At 40.0% G+C, this 18,942-nt stretch overlaps 1 protein-coding gene across 2 annotated transcripts in view; it reads right to left on the bottom strand.

Moving 5' to 3' along the window:
* The window catches only part of Ipo8 (importin 8), a 59,734-nt gene that overhangs the window by 28,062 nt on the left and 12,730 nt on the right, over positions 1-18,942 (bottom strand). For both annotated transcript variants that reach the window (XM_028757591.1, XM_028757592.1), the window contains exons 4-13: positions 15,833-15,991; positions 14,376-14,532; positions 10,009-10,098; positions 8,297-8,391; positions 7,485-7,569; positions 6,428-6,562; positions 4,058-4,157; positions 1,901-1,977; positions 1,475-1,591; positions 164-253 (exon numbers count right to left, since the gene is read on the bottom strand). In XM_028757591.1, coding sequence (XP_028613424.1) covers positions 164-253; positions 1,475-1,591; positions 1,901-1,977; positions 4,058-4,157; positions 6,428-6,562; positions 7,485-7,569; positions 8,297-8,391; positions 10,009-10,098; positions 14,376-14,532; positions 15,833-15,991 — 1,105 coding nt within the window. The remainder of the gene's footprint in view (positions 1-163; positions 254-1,474; positions 1,592-1,900; positions 1,978-4,057; positions 4,158-6,427; positions 6,563-7,484; positions 7,570-8,296; positions 8,392-10,008; positions 10,099-14,375; positions 14,533-15,832; positions 15,992-18,942) is intronic.

Raw genomic sequence — 18,942 nt, 5'->3', positions numbered from 1 at the left:
CAGCCACTGGATGACATCACTGTGTTAGGGACAGCCACTGGCATGACAGCACTCTGTGACAGTGTCACACTTGAAAAGCCTTTTACCAAAGCATCACATTCAATTAAAAACTATCCTACAGGTGGAGATCTTAAGATTTATAACAGATGTAAGGGAAACTTACTCTAGCTCGAATATATCCCAGGTTAGACAATAATAATGGAAATACATGATTCTGCAGCAACAGCTCAATTTGGTCCTTGAATAAACTCTTCTGTTAGGAACAAAAATTCAATTTTAGCGTGCCAATGACTATATCATATGTAAGAGCTACTTTCCAAAAAGTATGCTTGTGACAACTTGCATTTAATACCCAGTTTTGTAAAACTGTTTGATAGATACTCTGCATCTTTAGAACAAGTCAGGAATAGCATCTTAGATCAATTTTATATTAACCGATTTTTGTTGAAAGAAGAAATTATACTAACATCATTTCAGATCTTTCTTACAGAGTTATAGTTTCACAGTGACAAACTTGGCAAATTTTGTCATTTTCTTATAAATTTTCTTTCTGTTAAGAAAGTAGGTGACAGAGCTAGTGAGATGGCTCAGCAAATGAAGATGCCCGCCAATAAACCTGATCACCTGATTTGATCCCTAGGACCCACATGGAAACAGGAGAGAACTGATTGCCAACTCCCACATGACCTCTGACCTCCGTACCTGTGTTGTGGGACACACACACAGAGTGACATGCATGCACACTTAAAGTAAGTAAATTTAAATATATATATATATATAAAATTAGTGACCAATAATTTTCATGCTTTTATTGGCTTGAGTTTCACAGCTTCATTAAGTTAAATTTTGATAATCTAAACTGGGGAAAATGGCTCAGCTAATGAACTATCTGCCATATAGTGCAAAGACCTGAACTGAGATTTCCAAATGGGCTGGGAATAACGGTACACCAAACCCAAGCATGTGAGCAATGGTGAGTACAACATCAAGTAGATCCCCAAACTTCAATGGCCAGCCAGTCTAGTAACTGGTAAATTCCAAGCCAATAAGACACCTGTCTAAAAATAAACAAATACCAGCTAGAGAGATAGCTCAGCAGTTAAGAGTCCTGGCTGCTCTTCCAGAGGACAGAGGTTCAAGTTCCAGTACCCACATGGCACCTTCTCCAACTCCAGCTTCAGGGAATCTGACACCTTCTTCTGGCTTCCTGAGGCACCAGGCATGCATATGGTATATAGACAAATACCCATACACATAAAGTAAGCAAAATAATAAAGATAAATAAAATGGGGAGCCATAAAAAAAGACACTTGACTCTTGTCTCCAAACGCATGCATGTTTATGTGTGTGTGTATATATACGTGTGTGTGTGTGTGTGTGTATATATATATATGAACATACACACACTATCACACACACACACACTACACAAATACCCTCCAACGTATGAAAAAAAGAAACCGATAGTCTTAACCTTCAACAAAATCTCAGCCAGGGAACCAATCACATGCAGGGCTCCATCTTTCTTCCTTGGGTCAAAGTTTGGGTCTGTTAGTATCTGATAACAGAACGCCATCATTTTTGGCAATACCTAAAGAAATAAAAGAATCCATTTCAATCTGTGTGAATCTCCATCTTGTCACCACCATGCTAAATATGAGCATTTTCAGATTTAGTTGTCAAAACTAAAACTAGTTTATTGCATTTTACTCATCAACTATAAGCTCAAGAAGAAAGTATCAAAGTTAATTCAACCTTTTACTTGAACAACAACAAAACTATTTAAAGTGACAGGTTATAAGTAATAATGATAAACATTTTCAAATACTGAGGACATATTAGGTGGTCAAATAAATGCAAACTATGTTTCAGTTTTGAATTACAAAGAACAACTGTGTACCTCTTTCCTTTTCTTTGCAGCTGTATGCAAGAGTGTCTGGGCTGCTGTGGTGGGAGAAGAGTAATCTTCAAAAATATCTAAAATTTCAGAATAAATCTTAGTAAAAACACAACTCTTTATTATACAGGTATTAAACCTGGCCAGTGGTTTACAGACTAAAGATGTTAAGGTCTGGTCCGAGGACTTTCATGCATAATTTATGATTTAACATGCTTAGCAAACACCACATGCTACTTTTCAAGAAACAAGACTAAAGAAAACCAGTCTATCTCAAGTATCTATTTCCCTAAACACAGGGAAAGTGCTTTGCTTCTACTAAAATACAACCAAAACTTATTCAGAGTGCTCAATGTGCCAGGCTCTAGGCACTGGGGATGCAGAGATCAAATATGGATCAAATATGGAAGCTTTTATGGTAGAGACAGAGATTACTTGAATGAAATACAACAGGCAGGCTGATAGCACAGATGTGAAAGGGTTAGGAGACAGGTGACTAACACAGAGAAAACCCTCCTACTCTCCCAGCCCATTCTCTGTTAAGTAACAAGAAAGAAGCGACCAGTGAGTGAGGGAGAAATTCATCCATGGGACTCTAAAGACAAAAACTTCAAGCAGAAGAAACAGCAAGGATGAGTTCTAAGGCGTGCCTGGCGCCTAACAGCATTCAGTGGATGATGTATTGAATGCCGAAGTACTTACATACTACTTAACACCATAAACACTTCCACAATTTCACAGCAAGCTGTTTCATTATAAATCTGAAAACTTGCCAGCGGTGGTGATGGTGGTGCACACCTCTAATCCCAGTATACTCAAGGAGCAGAGGCAGGTGGATCTGAGTTCGAGGCCAGCCTGGTCTACAAAGTGAGTTCCAGGACAGTCAGGACTACACAGAGAAACCCTGTCTCCAAAGCGAGCATGCATGTACACGTACACACACACACACACACACACACACACACACACCCCCGATTACTCCATGCTGAGTTCTACACTACAGCCTTACACTAGGACTCCAGTTCCTTACTGTTTCACAATTCTGTTATCTTAGTCTGCTCACAGCTAAAACCACTGCATCTGACAGAGGCTGGGACACAGATGCATGCGGAGACAAGCAAAAAGACTTAAAAAGGAAGAATGTCTTCATTCTTCTGTCGAAGCCAACAAGGAAAGGTACAGACACAAGGAAGAGAGGGAAGCAAATCCTGCACAGAATAATGACTTCAATGGAAAAGGCACAACGGAAAAAGAGCATATGGTCAATGATCCTCCTTCCCTTGCTCCTCCTAGAATCAGAGCATGCTAAGCTCTGTAACTCAGGTACCCACGATGTGGGTCTACTCAAGAGTTTAAGCTGAACTTTGGAACCTACGACACCTAACTCAAGAAGGGAAACAATTTCTCACAGTAACTTCAACACATCTATCTCAGTTCAAATCTAGCAATCTTTATTTCAACATTACTGAAGGCTTACTAGTACCAATTAAGACCAGGAGAATACAGAAATGAGAACAGAAAGGAAAGAATAGAAAATTAAAGCAAATAAATATGGTAACATTGTTGCTCTGACAATCAGCTATGGGATGGATATAGACTTATACATAATAAGATCTGCAACAGGGTTTTACCCAGAGAATGGGGGAGTTGTTATCAGGTAACCTAGTCAGTTCAACAGCTTCTAGAAAGATCCAAGCCAAATAGATCCCCAAAGAAACTGGATCACATACAGTGAGGCTAATGAAGGAATTCCTATTCCCTCATGGAGTATGTATTCCAAAGGGGGGGGGGGGGGGTCCGTGGGGTGAGGGAAAAGGGGAGGGTGTAAATCAAGCTGAGGTGTTTCCCAAATGTGCAGGAGCCAAAATTCTCCCAGAATATGAGTGCAATGTGGTAATAAAACAGAAGAGAAGGTGGTCCCTCCATTTCATCCACACAGCCTGTGTAGCAAACCACTCTGCAAAGACCTGAGCTCTGATGGAAGAGATGAATAAAGCCACTTTCATCTCCCTCACCCAGAGGCATCAAGTTCCTTGATGCAAAATGACATCAACTTTTCCGAATTTCATATCTCATCATGAAAAGCAGATTGCTTTGAAATGTAAGATTAGTTGTATTTATATATGCAGGAAGTGCTGAGGGAAAACAACTCTCAATTACCAAATTTCATCCTTATGTACTCATACGGATCTTCTTGCCACAGCTCTTCATCCTCGTCTTTGTAACACATCACGGAAAAAATCACATCTTCAAAGATATTCTAAGATAAGAAACAAACGAGACAATTGGCTGCAGGCCATTCCAACAAGACTCACGACATTAGTTTTTCCAGGGACAGTAATCCTTCTCAGCCTGCATTTATCCAGGAGCCAATAGCTGAAGACTCAGAAAGACTGAACACTTGGAAACTGGAAGCTTGAAGCAGAAAAGACAGTTAAATGATCCTCCTTGAAGTAAGGACAGGATCGGCAGAACTTCTCTAACAAACCAACAGTAAACAAACCATAGAAGGAAAATGCCACCAGGGTGACATTTACTATGACATTTCTCATTGTGAAAATGTTTCACATGTCCATGTTAGTCCTAAGTATCAACACATCAACAACATTGTGTCTTTTCTGTTTCCATTTTCAAAACGCTAGTACTCTACTCCACAGCTGTTTCAGGGAAGTTCCCTAAACAGCCCAAGAACAGCAGCTAAGTTCAAGCAGACCCCTGTGTAACTACTCACACAAAAATAGGACCAGGGCTTGAAAGAGAGCTAGGTGCTCTTCCAGAGGACTTGGGATCTATTCTCAACACCCACATGGTGGTACATAACCATCTAAAACTCTAGTTCTAGGGGATCCAAAGACTTTTTCTGGTCACTTTGGGCACCAGGCTTGTACATGATGCACAGACAAGTGTACAGCAAAACACCTGTACACACAAAATAAATGAATCTTTAAAAAAAAATTATCATTTGGTTGAAACTCAGTCTAGAAGTTAGTATTTTCCTGAAAATTTCTATGTGAAAGCCATGTAAAAATAAGGTCAAAGAGGAACTAGTGAGATGGCTCAGTGGTTAAGAGCACTGGTTGCTCTTCCAGAGGTCCCGAGTTTAATCCCCAGCAACCACAGGTGGCTCATCACCATAAAGGTGCAATCATATGTTAAAAAGACACTATTTCAGGTCATCCTTACATTTACAAGGATAAACTGAACAAAATGAAAACAGTATCTTTCCTAATTGCAAAGAAATTACAACTCTTTGGTCAAAGTAAGTAGGCAAATAGTTATGAAAAGTCACAAACTTAAAAGATGCTACATTTGTAAGACATTCAGATAATGCTAACAGAAACTGGGTGTAGTAATAAATGTAATCCTAGCATTTGGAAGGTAGAAGAAGAATGGTGAGTGAAAGACCAGATATCAACATATATAATTTAAGAACAAGGGACTGAGATGTAGCTTAGTTGATAGAGTGCTTGCCTAGCATGCATGAGGATCTTGAAACTCTTAGTTCAATCCCCCTTCATCCCATAAACCAGACATGGCAGTATTAGTGGTATATGCCTGTAATCTCAACCTGTAGGAGGTGGGGACAAGAGGATCAGAAGTCCAAGGTCATCCACCACTACATAGGAAGTTCAATGTCAGTCTGGTTACTGCCTCAAAAGACAAAGACAACTTTAAGCAGGGCATAGTGGTGCATATATTAATCCCAGCACTCAGGAGGCAGAGGAAGATGGATCTCTGTGAATTCAAAGCCAGTCTAGTTTATATAGTGAATACCAGGACATCCAGGGCTACACAGAGAGACCTTGTCTCAAAAGAAAAAAAAAATTACACCAAAAACTCAGAGTTTATTAGAAGTGGAGATTCACTTTTTAATGTCTTCAAATTACCCAGTTTTTTATGTGCAAATAAAATGTATATATTATTGGTTCATCATTTACTATTCTGGTTTCTTCAATTATTACAAATAATGATGCTAAATTCTATCTTTGAAAAAAAAAGTAGTTAATAAAAACAGGGATAGTCATTAATAAAATAATTTAAATTTTTTTAACAAAAAATGTTTAATAATAATAATAAAGCTGTTTTTGATAAAACAAAACTTCAACTTCTGCTAAAGAACTGAATTCAAGAAAGAAAGGAAGTTAAGAAGGAAGACAGGCTGGCTCGCCTTTTGACACATATCCACAAAAGAAAGTCATTTATCAGACTTCACCTCCTACAAAGTCCTACTACTGGCAGCTTTCAAAATGTTTTCACACAAGGGTCAAAAAAACATTATAATTTGCCTTAACAGACAGAAACTAAGGCTAAATAAATGACTGAAGGAACCTACTCCAAAAGCCTCCCGACTCACAAACCTCAAGACCACTCTTCAAATGCTCAAACTTTGCAAGCTCTTTATAAGATTGTACAGAAATTAGTGCTAGTGAAAACAAAGATTAAATATAAAACATAAGACTAGACAATACCCACCTTATCTAGAAAAGCTAACAGCCAATGATGGTTTAGAGAGCCACCGCCAACACTTACCTGTATATGTGGCTTCATCTGCTTCCAAGTCACAGCATGGACAATCCCTTGGTTTAGATAGTTGAATGCTTGCTGAAGAACACGGGGGGCTATGTACTCTTTCTGTCTGTATTGGTCTAAAATTTTTAGTAGTACCTATAGGAAAATAAGTGGGGGGTGACAGGGAGGAACACAGAACGATTACTGGGTTAGAGAGGAAAGGAGTGCTTACAGTATGACATAAAATACTATAGAGACAGCAAGCTAAACAAGCAGATTTGAGGGAGATACTGTGAGAATGTTCATGCAGGCATTTTACTTTTTAGATAGGTCTGTGTATTACAGTGAGCTAAGAGATAGCTCACTGAATTTTAAGCATTTTTTTCTTCTAACATATACACTATGCAGAAGAAGTCTATTTTTTAGTTCATAGCTAGTGTGGTGGTTTGAATAAAAATGGACCCTTATAGGCTCATAGGGAGCAGCACTATTAGGGGGTGTGGCTGTGTTAAAGGAAGTATGTCACTAGGGGGTAGACTTTGAGGTTTTAGATGCTCAAGCCAAGTGAGTCACTGGTCTGCTTCAATGCCTCTAGTTTCTACTACACTATCAATATTGGATCCTCACTGGGATTCCTCTCGGATATCCCTGTGTCATGGAGATCTTGCAGCTTTGATCTGCAGGACTGGCCCCTTCACATACAGATCATAGGATGGGGTAGATGCTGGGTTGACTACACTTGAAACAGATTTACTCAAAGGGTATAAATCTTCAAATAAACAAGGCAAAGCTCAAAGAAATAAAAGACATATATAAGAAGACAGAGAGCCTAACATTGGCACGGTCTACATCATCATCTGAGGCTTTCAAGTCTAGGAGTCAAGAAGGCCAGTTCTGGTGGAAGCACATGTCTCCGTGTACAAGATTCTCAAGCTAGTTGTCCTGCCTCAGACTCCCACAGCTGCCATTTCATCTTCTTTTAAGTGTACAACAGATTACCATGCTAGCCATCTACTTCAAAACAGACAGAAATAGCACTCAGGAACAATCATTCTTCTATTTTAAAAGCATGAGTTACCTGCTGAATTCCCACTGCATAGGTTTTCAGAAAAAATTCAGAAAATTCGAAGTACTCTTTTGTGACATTTCCTGGGCTTCCATACCTTAAAATTAAAGAGGAAACATGTGATATTTAAATGACTGTGATATTTAAAAACAAAGCATGCTTGCTATTTTAAACACAAATATTGAGAGATATATTCTACTAGGCCATAAAACTAACACTTTCTCTCTTTTCCCACAAGATAGAATATGAATCAGGAGGAACTCTTAAGACTCTAGAGCACAGTTAGCATTTTGGAAACTTCTGACTTCTAAACCAATAACTCCTAGAAGGTATAAAAAATGTTATACCTGACATGTTTTTCAATAAAAGTGTCCATGTGCACCTTCTTGCATAATTTCTAGATATGTCCATTGAAGAAAATGAGAAGTTGTCCGTTATACACAGAGTAGAATAGAGCTAAAGGCTGTACAACTTTCTTATGATCTCTGGGGCAGAGGGCACAAGCCTACTTTAAACAGCTAGTAAAACTTTGTCTTCTGTGGGTTCTGTGTTTTGGTTTTTGATTCTATGAGACAGCATCTCTTATAGCTCAGGTTGGCCTCCAACTCATTAAGTAGCTGAGAATGACTTTAACCTCCTGACACTCCTCCCTCCACTTCCCTGAGGCTTAGAAGCACACATCTCTACACCCAGCTACTCTCTGTGGTTTTAAAGACAAAAGAAAAAATGATATTCTGTATGGCCTCAGGGAGCCACTCAACTCTACTAAGCCTAACACCAAGATACCAATTGTAACATCATTACTGTAGCAAGTGGAGCAATACCGTTCAAAGAGACGAGCGACAATATGCAGAGCCCACTTCTTACACTTCCACCACACCAGCTCTGGTCGATCATCCTCATCAATTTGAAGAATCTCCTAAGCAGAGAAAAACATCCAAGTCAGATTTTTGCCTAAGAACATTTATAAAAACAGTATAAATTTTAAGTATAGGTTAAGTCATAGCTATACACAGTGAGACTGCTTACTCTTACTTTACAAGTAGCTAGTTAAGAATTAAATAAGCTAAGCCTATCTTTCCTGGCCAGTATTCACACTGTAACACCAAGTAGGCAGAAACAAAACACAAGCACCAAGTCACCTGACAGATTCTGCGTTGTGATGTGGGCAACCAACAGTAACAAGACTGTTGTCAAAAATACTCAGCTGTTTATTGCTTATATGGGCACAATGAAACTTGGAATAATTTGTTTCAAATGAAAAAGATAGGAACAAAGGGCACGCTTAGCATATGAGAGACCCTGGGTTCAACCTTGGCACTTAAGTATTTAAGTAAAAGATATGGACACAAAAGGAACAGAGGACATTTTCAGGACAACTGAAGTCCTTAAAATACAAAGGTTTACCTGACAAACAAACAAACAAACAAAAAAGCACTGTTGTTGCCACTGCAAATCACAATGGGATACTTTCACCTGGAAAAAAAGTGGCTTGGAACCCTGCCTGTGCACACTTGCAGCACGCTCAGCCAGTGTTTATTAAAGTGCATGCCTGGGCTCTGTTTCTGCTTTGCAAGGTCTTCCAGAAGCCCAGCACTTTCAGGAAGCAATGACTCGGCCACTGAGTTCCACCCTGGCCAAACACTGAACTACATTCTTAGAGTAAACAGCTTAAACATTAAAACTACCCAGATATCCAGGAAGGAAGCACTCAATTAAAATGACAGTATGAAAACAGTCAAGGGCCTACATGATAGCTTAGTAGGTAAAGGTGCCTATACCGACCTGGATGACCTAAGTTTGAGCCCCAAGGTCCACATGGTTGAAAGAAAGAATCACAAGTGTCCTCTGACCTCTACACATATACCATGGTGCATTCTCACATATATATGCCACCTATCTATACAAACATACACTAACAAAAATTTTAAGTGTAAAATAAACATTAATTTTAAAGAACAGTTATAGCCAGAAAAATATTAATAATAATTGTCTTTCATTTTTGGTGAAAAAACAAATATGAAAGTATATGTACTATTTTCATAAGTAAAATTCTAAACATATATTCGGGAAAAAAGACTAGAGGGATATGTAGCAAGGTTTAAAATGTTTTAACCAGTTTAAGTACAGTTAAACATAGTTACTGTTCTAATACTTTTGCTAATCTGATGTTCTAAAAGTAAACATTATTAATTATGTATGACAGTATTTTATAAGTGGATATGATAGCAGGCTTCTTTTCTGTTTTTTGGTTTTTTTTTTGTTTGTTTGTTTGTTTTGTTTTTCGAGACAGGGTTTCTCTGTATAGACCTGGCTGTCCTGGAACTCACTCTGTAGACCAGGCTGGCCTCAAACTCAGAAATCCACCTGCCTCTGCCTCCCAAGTGCTGGGATTAAAGGCGTGCGCCACCACCACCCGGCTGTTTGTTTTTTTTGTTTTTTTTTTTTTTTTTCCTTAACTACAGACCAGACAGTGAATCAGCATTAAGTACTCCACCCAATACATTTGCAGGCTTTCTTCAGAGTTCTGACTTACTGGAGGGACCGTCCTATCAATGATGGTCCGAAAGATCTCCATCCACGTTGTCATGGTCTGGTGATTCACCAGCTGAAGAGGCAGTGCATACTAGAAAACAGAGCAACAGTAGACAGTGACTCTTCCTGACCATAAAATCCAGCATTTTATACCTTCTGGGATAATATCTGAGCAAGACAACAGCAACTCCTGATTCAACCTAAAATTTAACTTCAAAAAAAACCATCATCAAATACATATTTTTGGCAGGTAGGAGGCAATAAGGTCTCACATATCACAGGCTAGCCTAAAACTCACAAGATGACCCTGAATTCCTGAACTTCCTGCCTCCAGCTCCTGAGTACTGAAATTACAGGTATATGCTACCATAGCTTAGCTTTAGGTAGCACAGGGGATCAAGGAAAACACCTGAGCTACTTTCTCAGTCCTCTTTTCTTTATGTCCCGTTGATTGGTTGGTTAGTTGGTTGATTGGTTGGTTGGATATGTTTTGTGTTGCAGGATATTTGATTACACTATGAACATCAAGATTGTGTTATTTACTGAAAACAAAAACAAACAAAAAAACCCTGTTTCTAGTTGTGGTGTGGCTCAGCCCTTAGCACACACCTTTAATCCCTCTGGCTGGAATAGAGACACACTCTTAGTACACAACTTTAATCCTAGACAATGAAGGTAAAGTTAGTTGATAAAAGAAAGCTCCCATGTTTGAAAGTGGTGTCTATTTGAGAAGCAGACAAATTGATGAATCAGACAAAGATTTGACAAAATAGGATTTGCTCAATTCTCAAGAAGAGAGAGCAAAGGGAAGCTACTTAAGAGAGCAGCACAGAGAGAGAGGATGCAGTTTTGCCAGGAGAATTATGGAGAGACAGGTCACAGAGAAAGAACAAGCTAGACACAGGTGAAGACAGAACAAGCCAGAGAATGAGAAGGAGCCAGAAGTTCAGAAGATTGCCATACTATGAGGTCAAGCAGAGCAATTCAGTCAGAAACTGAGAGGAGCAAGATTGAATCAGTCATCTTGGAGAGGAGTTTGAGCCAGAACAGCCGAGTTAAACCAGCCAACAAGAGTTCAGAATGAACTAGAAAAGGTGGCCTTATTCAGCAGTAAATCTCAGAGGCTGAAAACATTCTATGCCTAGATAAGATTATACAGATGCTAGAATCTTCCAGGGCTAGGCCTAGGTTAGCAGACTGAAGCAATAAGCCTCAGAGACAATTACTACAAGCAAATAAAAGTTACATTTACAGTTTGAAACAGAGTCTCTTGCAGCTCAAGTTGGCTTCAAATATGCTATGGAGCCAAAGATAGCCTTGAAATCTTAATCTTCCCATCACTGCTCTGAAAAATACTAGAATTACAAACATTTACAACCCACATCTGGTTCTGACATATAAATCTTTTAAATTTAGAAATATACATGTCATTGGCTTTTTCTCTGGTCTACCATTAAAAAAGAAAGATTTTATATCAGTAAGATCTCTTTTACTTCCCATACATTTTGGGCTATTTTTATAACTTGCCTCTTCATGTATCAAACTTTTAATTATAAGCACTTTGATAAAAATCTTCACCTCACTAAATGACACAGGAAGCTCTTTTTCAATCCCCATCTTCTACTTTGTGGCCCAATCCCTGTAACGACTGCTGCTCAGGCTTCTATTTCCCCTGCTCTGCCATGAGCTGCCTCCATGCTCACTGCTCTACTGTCCCCTAGCTAGGTGCTAGTGACATCACTGCTGTCTCATAAGGCTCTCGATCCAGGTGGGAGAATGTGTACACAGGGGAGGGGATGGCAAAGAGTGAAGGAGGCAAAGGCAGGAAGACTGACATGAGTTTGAGGCCCACCTAGACTACACAGTGAACTCTCTCTCAAAAGAAAATTTAAAAAAAAAAAAAAAATAAAGAACAAAACAAAAAAACAAACCCCAGAAAGGTCACACATTATTCTAAGTGCCACATGGGAGCATGCATTTTGGGCTTGAACTCAGATCCCGAGGAGGAGCAGGCAGGGGGTTAGGCAGAAAGTAGTGACTCCTGTAGTATGTGTGAAAGCCTCTACACAGATAATTGCTACTTAGGACAAAGTCAATCTCACTGAATCAGACATTTGAGAGCAGTTCGTCTGGCCTACCTGTATCCCAGCCAGTCAATTCTAATTCTCTCTGACATTATGGCAGTTTCACTTCTCAAATCAATTTTGTTTTCTTTTTTAGTTTTGCCTCAACAGAGAAGCACATTGCCATACTAATATATAACAAATATTACCAAAACAGTTAAAAGTTATTAGAATGGTTCATCTTCCGTTTTTGTTTGTTTGGTTTTTTATGTGTTTGAGAGATTTTTTTCTTCTTGTGTTAGTTAGCCAAGTATAAAGAATCCACAGAAAACTCATGTCACCAGCCTTCATGTTACAACCAGTGCTTGGTTCTGTTTTCCTGGTAGGAGAGGCTGGTCCAGCCCCAAATACACAAGCTACTACTGTTGTTATGATGAAAGTAGGCCTGCTGAGGAAGATCTCTAAAACTGCTGAGGGAAATAGATCTCTATACTAACTCTAGAAGAGGGGCCATGAAGCTTTCTTCCCAAAACTTCAGAAAATGTGGGAGAATATATTTCTCTGATACTCTATTTTCTTCTCTCATGAGATCTGCTTCCTTCCATCTATTAAAATAAAAAAAAAGAGAGAAAAATCTGCCTTCAACTGCCTTTATTAAAAGCTTATGAAGCCAGGAGAGGTGGGCTACACCTTAATCCCAGCATTCAGGAGGCAGCCTGATACACACAGTGAGCTCTAGGATAGCCAGAAGTGAACAGAGAGACCAGTCTCAAAAATCCAAAAGTTAGGGCTGAAGAGATGGGCTCAGCGGTTAAGAGCACTGACTGCTCTTCCACAGATCCTGAGTTCAATTCCTAGCAACCACATGGTGGCTCACAACCATCTGTAATGGGATATGATGCCCTCTTCTGGAGTGTCTGAAGACAGCTAAAGTGTACTCACATCCATTAAATAAATGAATAATCTTTTTAAAAAAATCCAAAAAATAAAATTTTAAAAAAATTATACACACACACACACACTACACTACTATAGTGATACTAAAACAGTCCAAAGATACTCAAGTCAAAATGAAGAGGGTATCCCAGCACTCCTGCCTCCCTAGCTCAAATATACCAAACTCGTATCACAAGGAATTATGAGAGCACAGAACATTTAGGCTGATCCCAATTCTTCTTCCCAGGCTGAAATCACTTACTCAGGTTTTTCAAGCAATCAATGTTAAATATTCAAATTTTAAAGACATTCCATCCCTATCGTCTAATTATTTTTTAAATTACCATAGTAGTAGCCCTTATAGCTTAAGTCAAAGAAAACCGAGTGGACGGCATAAAGGCCATGTGCACACAGACAAGCAAGGGAGAAGCCAAGGGAAGTTAAATACACAGCTGATCTCTCCAAAGGGAAAAGATATCTGGCTGTGTCTCCTGGAATGCTGGGGAAAATGTAGTTTACAACCTGGTGATCTTTTGCTGTTGGGCCAGGCTCTGCTCATAACCCCCAGAATATTATGTTTGTTTATCCCAGACTTTTTTCCCATAAAACCTTGAGCTTTACTTCCAGGTCATGAAACTCACTCTTGTGAGACATACCATTCGTGCAAGAGCCTAAGTTATCTCTATGTTAGCTTAGGACCAGGCATTTTATCTCACTCAATGAAGCCACATGGGTACTTTGTAAAAAGCTTCAAAGCAAACATGCCTTAAGCTTTGTCATACTCATGGGCCTGAATTAATTGCTATCTGAATACTCTTTCCAATATTGTGCTGTGCTTAAATATGGTTAAAGTAAAATGATCTGGGTCAGACTCCAAAAGTCTTGGCCTAGCACTGGTCACCAAATTCAGGCTAATCTGGGTTTCACTCTTAGTACTCCCTGATGGTTTTTCCCTGCCTGCTATAAAGCCTACAGGGACCCTCCTTCACAGAGCCACAAAATCTATGTTGGCTTAAATTTGACTGAAGAAGAGAAAAGGCCATCAATGTGATCCTCCATTAAGGAAGCCTCTATTTCTTTTCTGTCCTCCTATAATCACAACTGACCAGCAAACAGGGCACCTTGAGTCTAAACTCAAGTTTTAGGCCAAGCAACACCTGGGGTTCTTTATAATTTGGGACTTTACACCAAGAAAGACAGCACACAGCCACCAAACTGAACTCTGGATGCCCAGTGATCATGGTTAACAGTACATTTCTATAAGTCTGATTCTCCTAAGGTTAAAAATATGATTCTAAATAATGACTGATGCTTCTACAGGATACACATAAATACAAATTCCGTGTTCGTCTTCTGCAGTCGGACCGACCTGAACGAAAGCATAGAAGATTTTCAGAATCTGTTTCTGCAGCAACACAGAATAATGGGAGGCATCCGGAAGCAGCTGCAGGATTTGCTGCTGAATTCTAGGCAGAAATATCTGCATGGCTGCCAGAAGAGGCTCTCTTTCTTCTGCTTTTTTATATCTGCATGAGCAAAGACAGAGAATAAGAAGGGGATGATGTCTCCTTCCCAGTGAACTGTAAACAATGAGTGAAAAAGACCTGTTAACCATACAAAACAGAAGTAATGAAACACGAGCTTAAATTTTCTATGCAGTTGTTGCAATCAAGTTGGAAGAAACTCTGAAAGAATAAATCTTGTTTTAGGGGTACAAAATCTTGGTTAAAAGGTTGGGACTAGTTTAAGAGTCCAACACTGAACTGCAACCCCAGTTCTCAGAAGACAGGAGGATCATGATTTCAAGGACAGCCTGAATTTGTAAAGCAAAATCTGTCTGAACATGCCAAGGGCTGGGGATGTGCCTCATGAAAAGGGGCCTGGGTTGGTCTGCTATACAGCAATGGGAAGGAAGGAAGGAACAGAAGGAAGGAGGGAGGGAGGGAGGGAGGGAGGGAGGGAGGGAGGGAGGGAAAGAAGGAGAAGGGGAGAGGAGGGAAAGAAGGAAGGAAGGGTGGATCAATCTAAGATTATTTACTAATTTTATATGGGATTTTTTTAGTATTTAAGTTAACTCTCATCAAACCATAATTCATCCTATAAAAAGGAAAGCTGATCTGCTAGCTTCGACACATCATACTGTAGGGTAAGTAACATGGAGAAAATTTTCTCATATCACCCTTCACTGAGAGTAAATATACTACCTTACAAGCCCAGGTGTTTTCTCAGTTCACTTGTATTGCTGCCAATCTAAAATTATTTTCTAAATAGAAATTCTATAAAACTTTCTAAACTAACGTCTTAAAGAACAAAAACCAAATGGGCTGTGATCTCAGCACTCAGGAGGCCGAGACAGGAGGATGGCTGTGAGTTCAAGGCCAGCTCGATCTACCAAGTGATATTCTGTCTCAAAACAAAGGAAAACTACAGGACTGCATATACGAAAGCAGCGGTCATCTTAAAACCCAAAAACATTAACTGCCATCCAAGTTTTGTACCTCAGCAGCAACTTTCATGGAAATGTCCCAAAGAACTTTTACATTCCCTACCTTTTCTTAACAGAAACGTATCTTGATTTCTGTATCCGAGGTATATCTACAGCAGGAGCTAAAGAAAGTATATCATACTACCACTCACTCACTGCCTCAGAAGTCATCGGTGTGCACCAGAAAACCTGAGTGCCACTGGGCGACTGCAGTGAGCGAACACACTGTTTGACTCAGCGTTTTCCACAATGAACTGATTTTGCCAAGCCCCATGGCAGACTGCTCTACCAGTCTGACGCCAAAGGACACTGGCTCTCTTTGCTAGTAGAAACGAACTTACTCGTAGGTCTTCACCAGCTGATATAAGCACAGTAAACTGCCAAGCCAGCTCCCACTGTTTGGTGACTGCAAGTAGAAGTCTATCTTGTCAACCACTGCAGGCCAGTGACCAGGAAAATCGTGTCTGATGATGACTCGGAGACACATTGTTAACTGGACTCTGTGAGGTGGGAGAGAAAATGTGCAAATTCAAGCAGTTAAGAGTATCATCCTCCAAAGACCTAAAATATTGATATAATGTCCTCCGACTCCCTTTACCTTTGTTACACACCATACGCTGAGCATGGATAACACTGAGAAATGTGTTATTAGCAAGTCCAAATTCGTGTGAACACCAGAGTGTCCCTTTATAACCTAAGATGCTCATCTAGTTACATCTAAGGAGATGTAATTACATGGGACACCACTGTATACATTGTTAATGTATGCAGCAAGAGACTGTATACACGTAGCCACCATGTGAGAAAAAGTGATCCTGTTAAAAACCTTCTCAGTGGCACAATTTACTGAAAATAAACAGAATGGGGGAACCCCCTCAAATAAATGAAATCTCTGTCTTACCCTAAAGGTATTTTAGTGGGCCTTGCACCTTGCCCGGGTAGCACAGTAGATCTAGCCCCAATGGTGGAGAGAATGAGCTAGCCACGAGGGTGTGAGCACAAAAGAGTTGTCCCTGCCACTCATCTTCCATGAGATGGTGTGGGGATGATCTCTCTCAACTTCAACCCTCACCATCTGCAGTAGTTGGCAGAGCTGGCGCTGGAGTCACGAGAGCAGGAGATCCGGTCCTGCCCCTCACCAGCTGCAGCACCCAAGACAGCAGACCCAGCATCTCACCTGGACAGCACAGTGGAGCTAGCCCAGCCCCTCTCTGGCTGCAGTACTGGGGAGAGTGGGCCCCACACCTTAACTGGGAAGCATAGTACTTGTAGCATGGGTGCAGGTAAGCCATGGGCCCTGACAGCATGAGAGCGGGAGAGCTGACCCTGCCCCTTGCCAGCTGTGGCACTGGGTGAGCTGGCTGGGGCAGTGCTGGAGAGCTCACCCTGGTGGTGTGGGTGCAGGAGAGTTGGTGGGCTAGCCAACTCAGCTACCACCTAGCCCAAGATCCAGGGCTTTGAGCTGGCTCACCCCAACATCTACCTCACCTATGAGATGCAGAAGCATGTGAATGAACCAGTCCTGCAGACCCAAAGCTGCAGGATCTCCATGACTCAGGGCCACAAGAAGAGGAGTCCCAGTGAGGATCTAGTATTGATGCTATAGCAGAAGCTAGAGGCCTCAAACCAGACCAATGACTCATTGCAATGAACATTTACAAGTAATGATGTGTGAACAGAAGGGTCTACTGTGGGACACACTGTGACATACTACGGCTTCCAAGAGGTGATGATTTTTATGTTTTGTCTTTTGCTTTTTATTTTCTTTGGGGGGATAGATGCAAGGGCAGAGGGCGGATATGAAGGAACAAGAATACATGGTGTGAAAACCACAAAGAATCAATAAAAAGTTAAAAAAATAAATAAATTTTAAAAGACTTGTCAAAATTTTCAAAGTATACAGCAAATCGACCTCAACTCTGTAAAAATTCTTACATGTGAGTCTTCATATCCAGAAGGAGCAGCATATATAGGGTCCTGGGTTTGATCTACAGCACACACAGAGAAAGAAAGAGAGAGAAAGACAGAAACAGAGACAGAGAAGGACAGAGACAGAGAGACAGAGGCACACAGAGAGAAGGGATAATAACATATAGATTATGTATACACATGCAGATAGATGATACACACATAAATAAATACAGAGATATGCCAACACATAGATGATGATAGGTAGATGATAGATATGTATACATACGTACAAATATAGATATATAGGTAGACAGATACACATATACCTACCAAATGGGCAAGCCTAGGGCTGGTGTGTGGTTCACTGGTAGAGAACCTCTCTGAGTATAAGATGTATATATACATATACACACATCTATCAACTGGATAAACCTAGTTCTTCTCATCAGTTAAGAGCAAGTCAGTATGGTACACTGTATCCGTGAAAACACACACTAATTCCCTGCACTTTGCAACAAATATGGATTTGCTAGGCGATTTCTGAAAATGGGAAACTGAAGAACCATTGACAAAGAAAAAGTGAAAAAAAAAAAAGCAACAAAAGAAATAAAACAGAAAAAGAGGAGTATGCACGATGCTATCCTACAACACTTAGTGCAGTCATCACTTCTTCAGTGGGATCTCATCTATAATTAAGATTGAAAAGGCACTTGGGAGGCAAAGGCAGGCAGATTTCTGAGTTCGAGGCTAGCCTGGTCTACAGAGTGAGCTCCAAGACAGCCAGAGCTACACAGAGAAACCCTGTCTCGAAAAAAAAAAAAAAAAAAAAAATTGAAAAGAAAACATAGGGGAAGCAATGTCTCTTCTACAAACTGCCACTGTTACTACTAAGTATGTCCTCATGAGGTCACTTGATTAGAGAATTAACCTGACAAAATTAGATTTCCAAATTGTAATTTTTGCTGAGCTGTTTATTTGTGAGGAAGTTTTACACAGCCCAGACTGGTGATCTCCAGTGCAATACGCAGCTGAAGATGACCTTAAACTTCTGATGCTCCTGCTTCTATGTCCCAAGCATGTACCACTATTACCACTGTGTGCAGTGCTAGGAACTGAATCCAAGGTCTCACACATGCTAGGAATGCAGTCTACCAACTGAGCTACATCCTCAGTCCAGCAGGACTCCAAATTGTAAAACATACACAAAAACTAGTGTTCAGCTGAATATTCAACAACTTAGATCTAACAAAAACTGGAAAAAAAATTAAGCTGCATGTTGAATCTTTCTTATGGTACCATATCAATTTTCTCTGAAATGCTTTTAAAAAAAATTAGACAAGAAGCAACAATATCTTCAAAGTTCCTTAGGACACAAAAGGAGCAAAGCCACAGAGGACTGTCTCATTAAAAAAAAAAAAAAATAGGGATTTCCTGTCTACTATCACCAGCAGCCGTTCCTTTAAACAACACAGGCATAAAGTACAGCTAAAACTTTTCACTTTTTAAGATTTCGTCTTAAGATGGGCCTTGTGGTCCATTT

The sequence above is a fragment of the Grammomys surdaster genome, unplaced genomic scaffold, assembly GCF_004785775.1.
Source record: "Grammomys surdaster isolate TR1022 unplaced genomic scaffold, NIH_TR_1.0 126176, whole genome shotgun sequence".
In the NCBI taxonomy this organism is placed as follows: Eukaryota; Metazoa; Chordata; class Mammalia; order Rodentia; family Muridae; genus Grammomys; species Grammomys surdaster.
The sequence above is the reverse complement of the archived record's forward strand: the minus strand, read 5'-3'. Positions and strand labels throughout refer to the sequence as shown.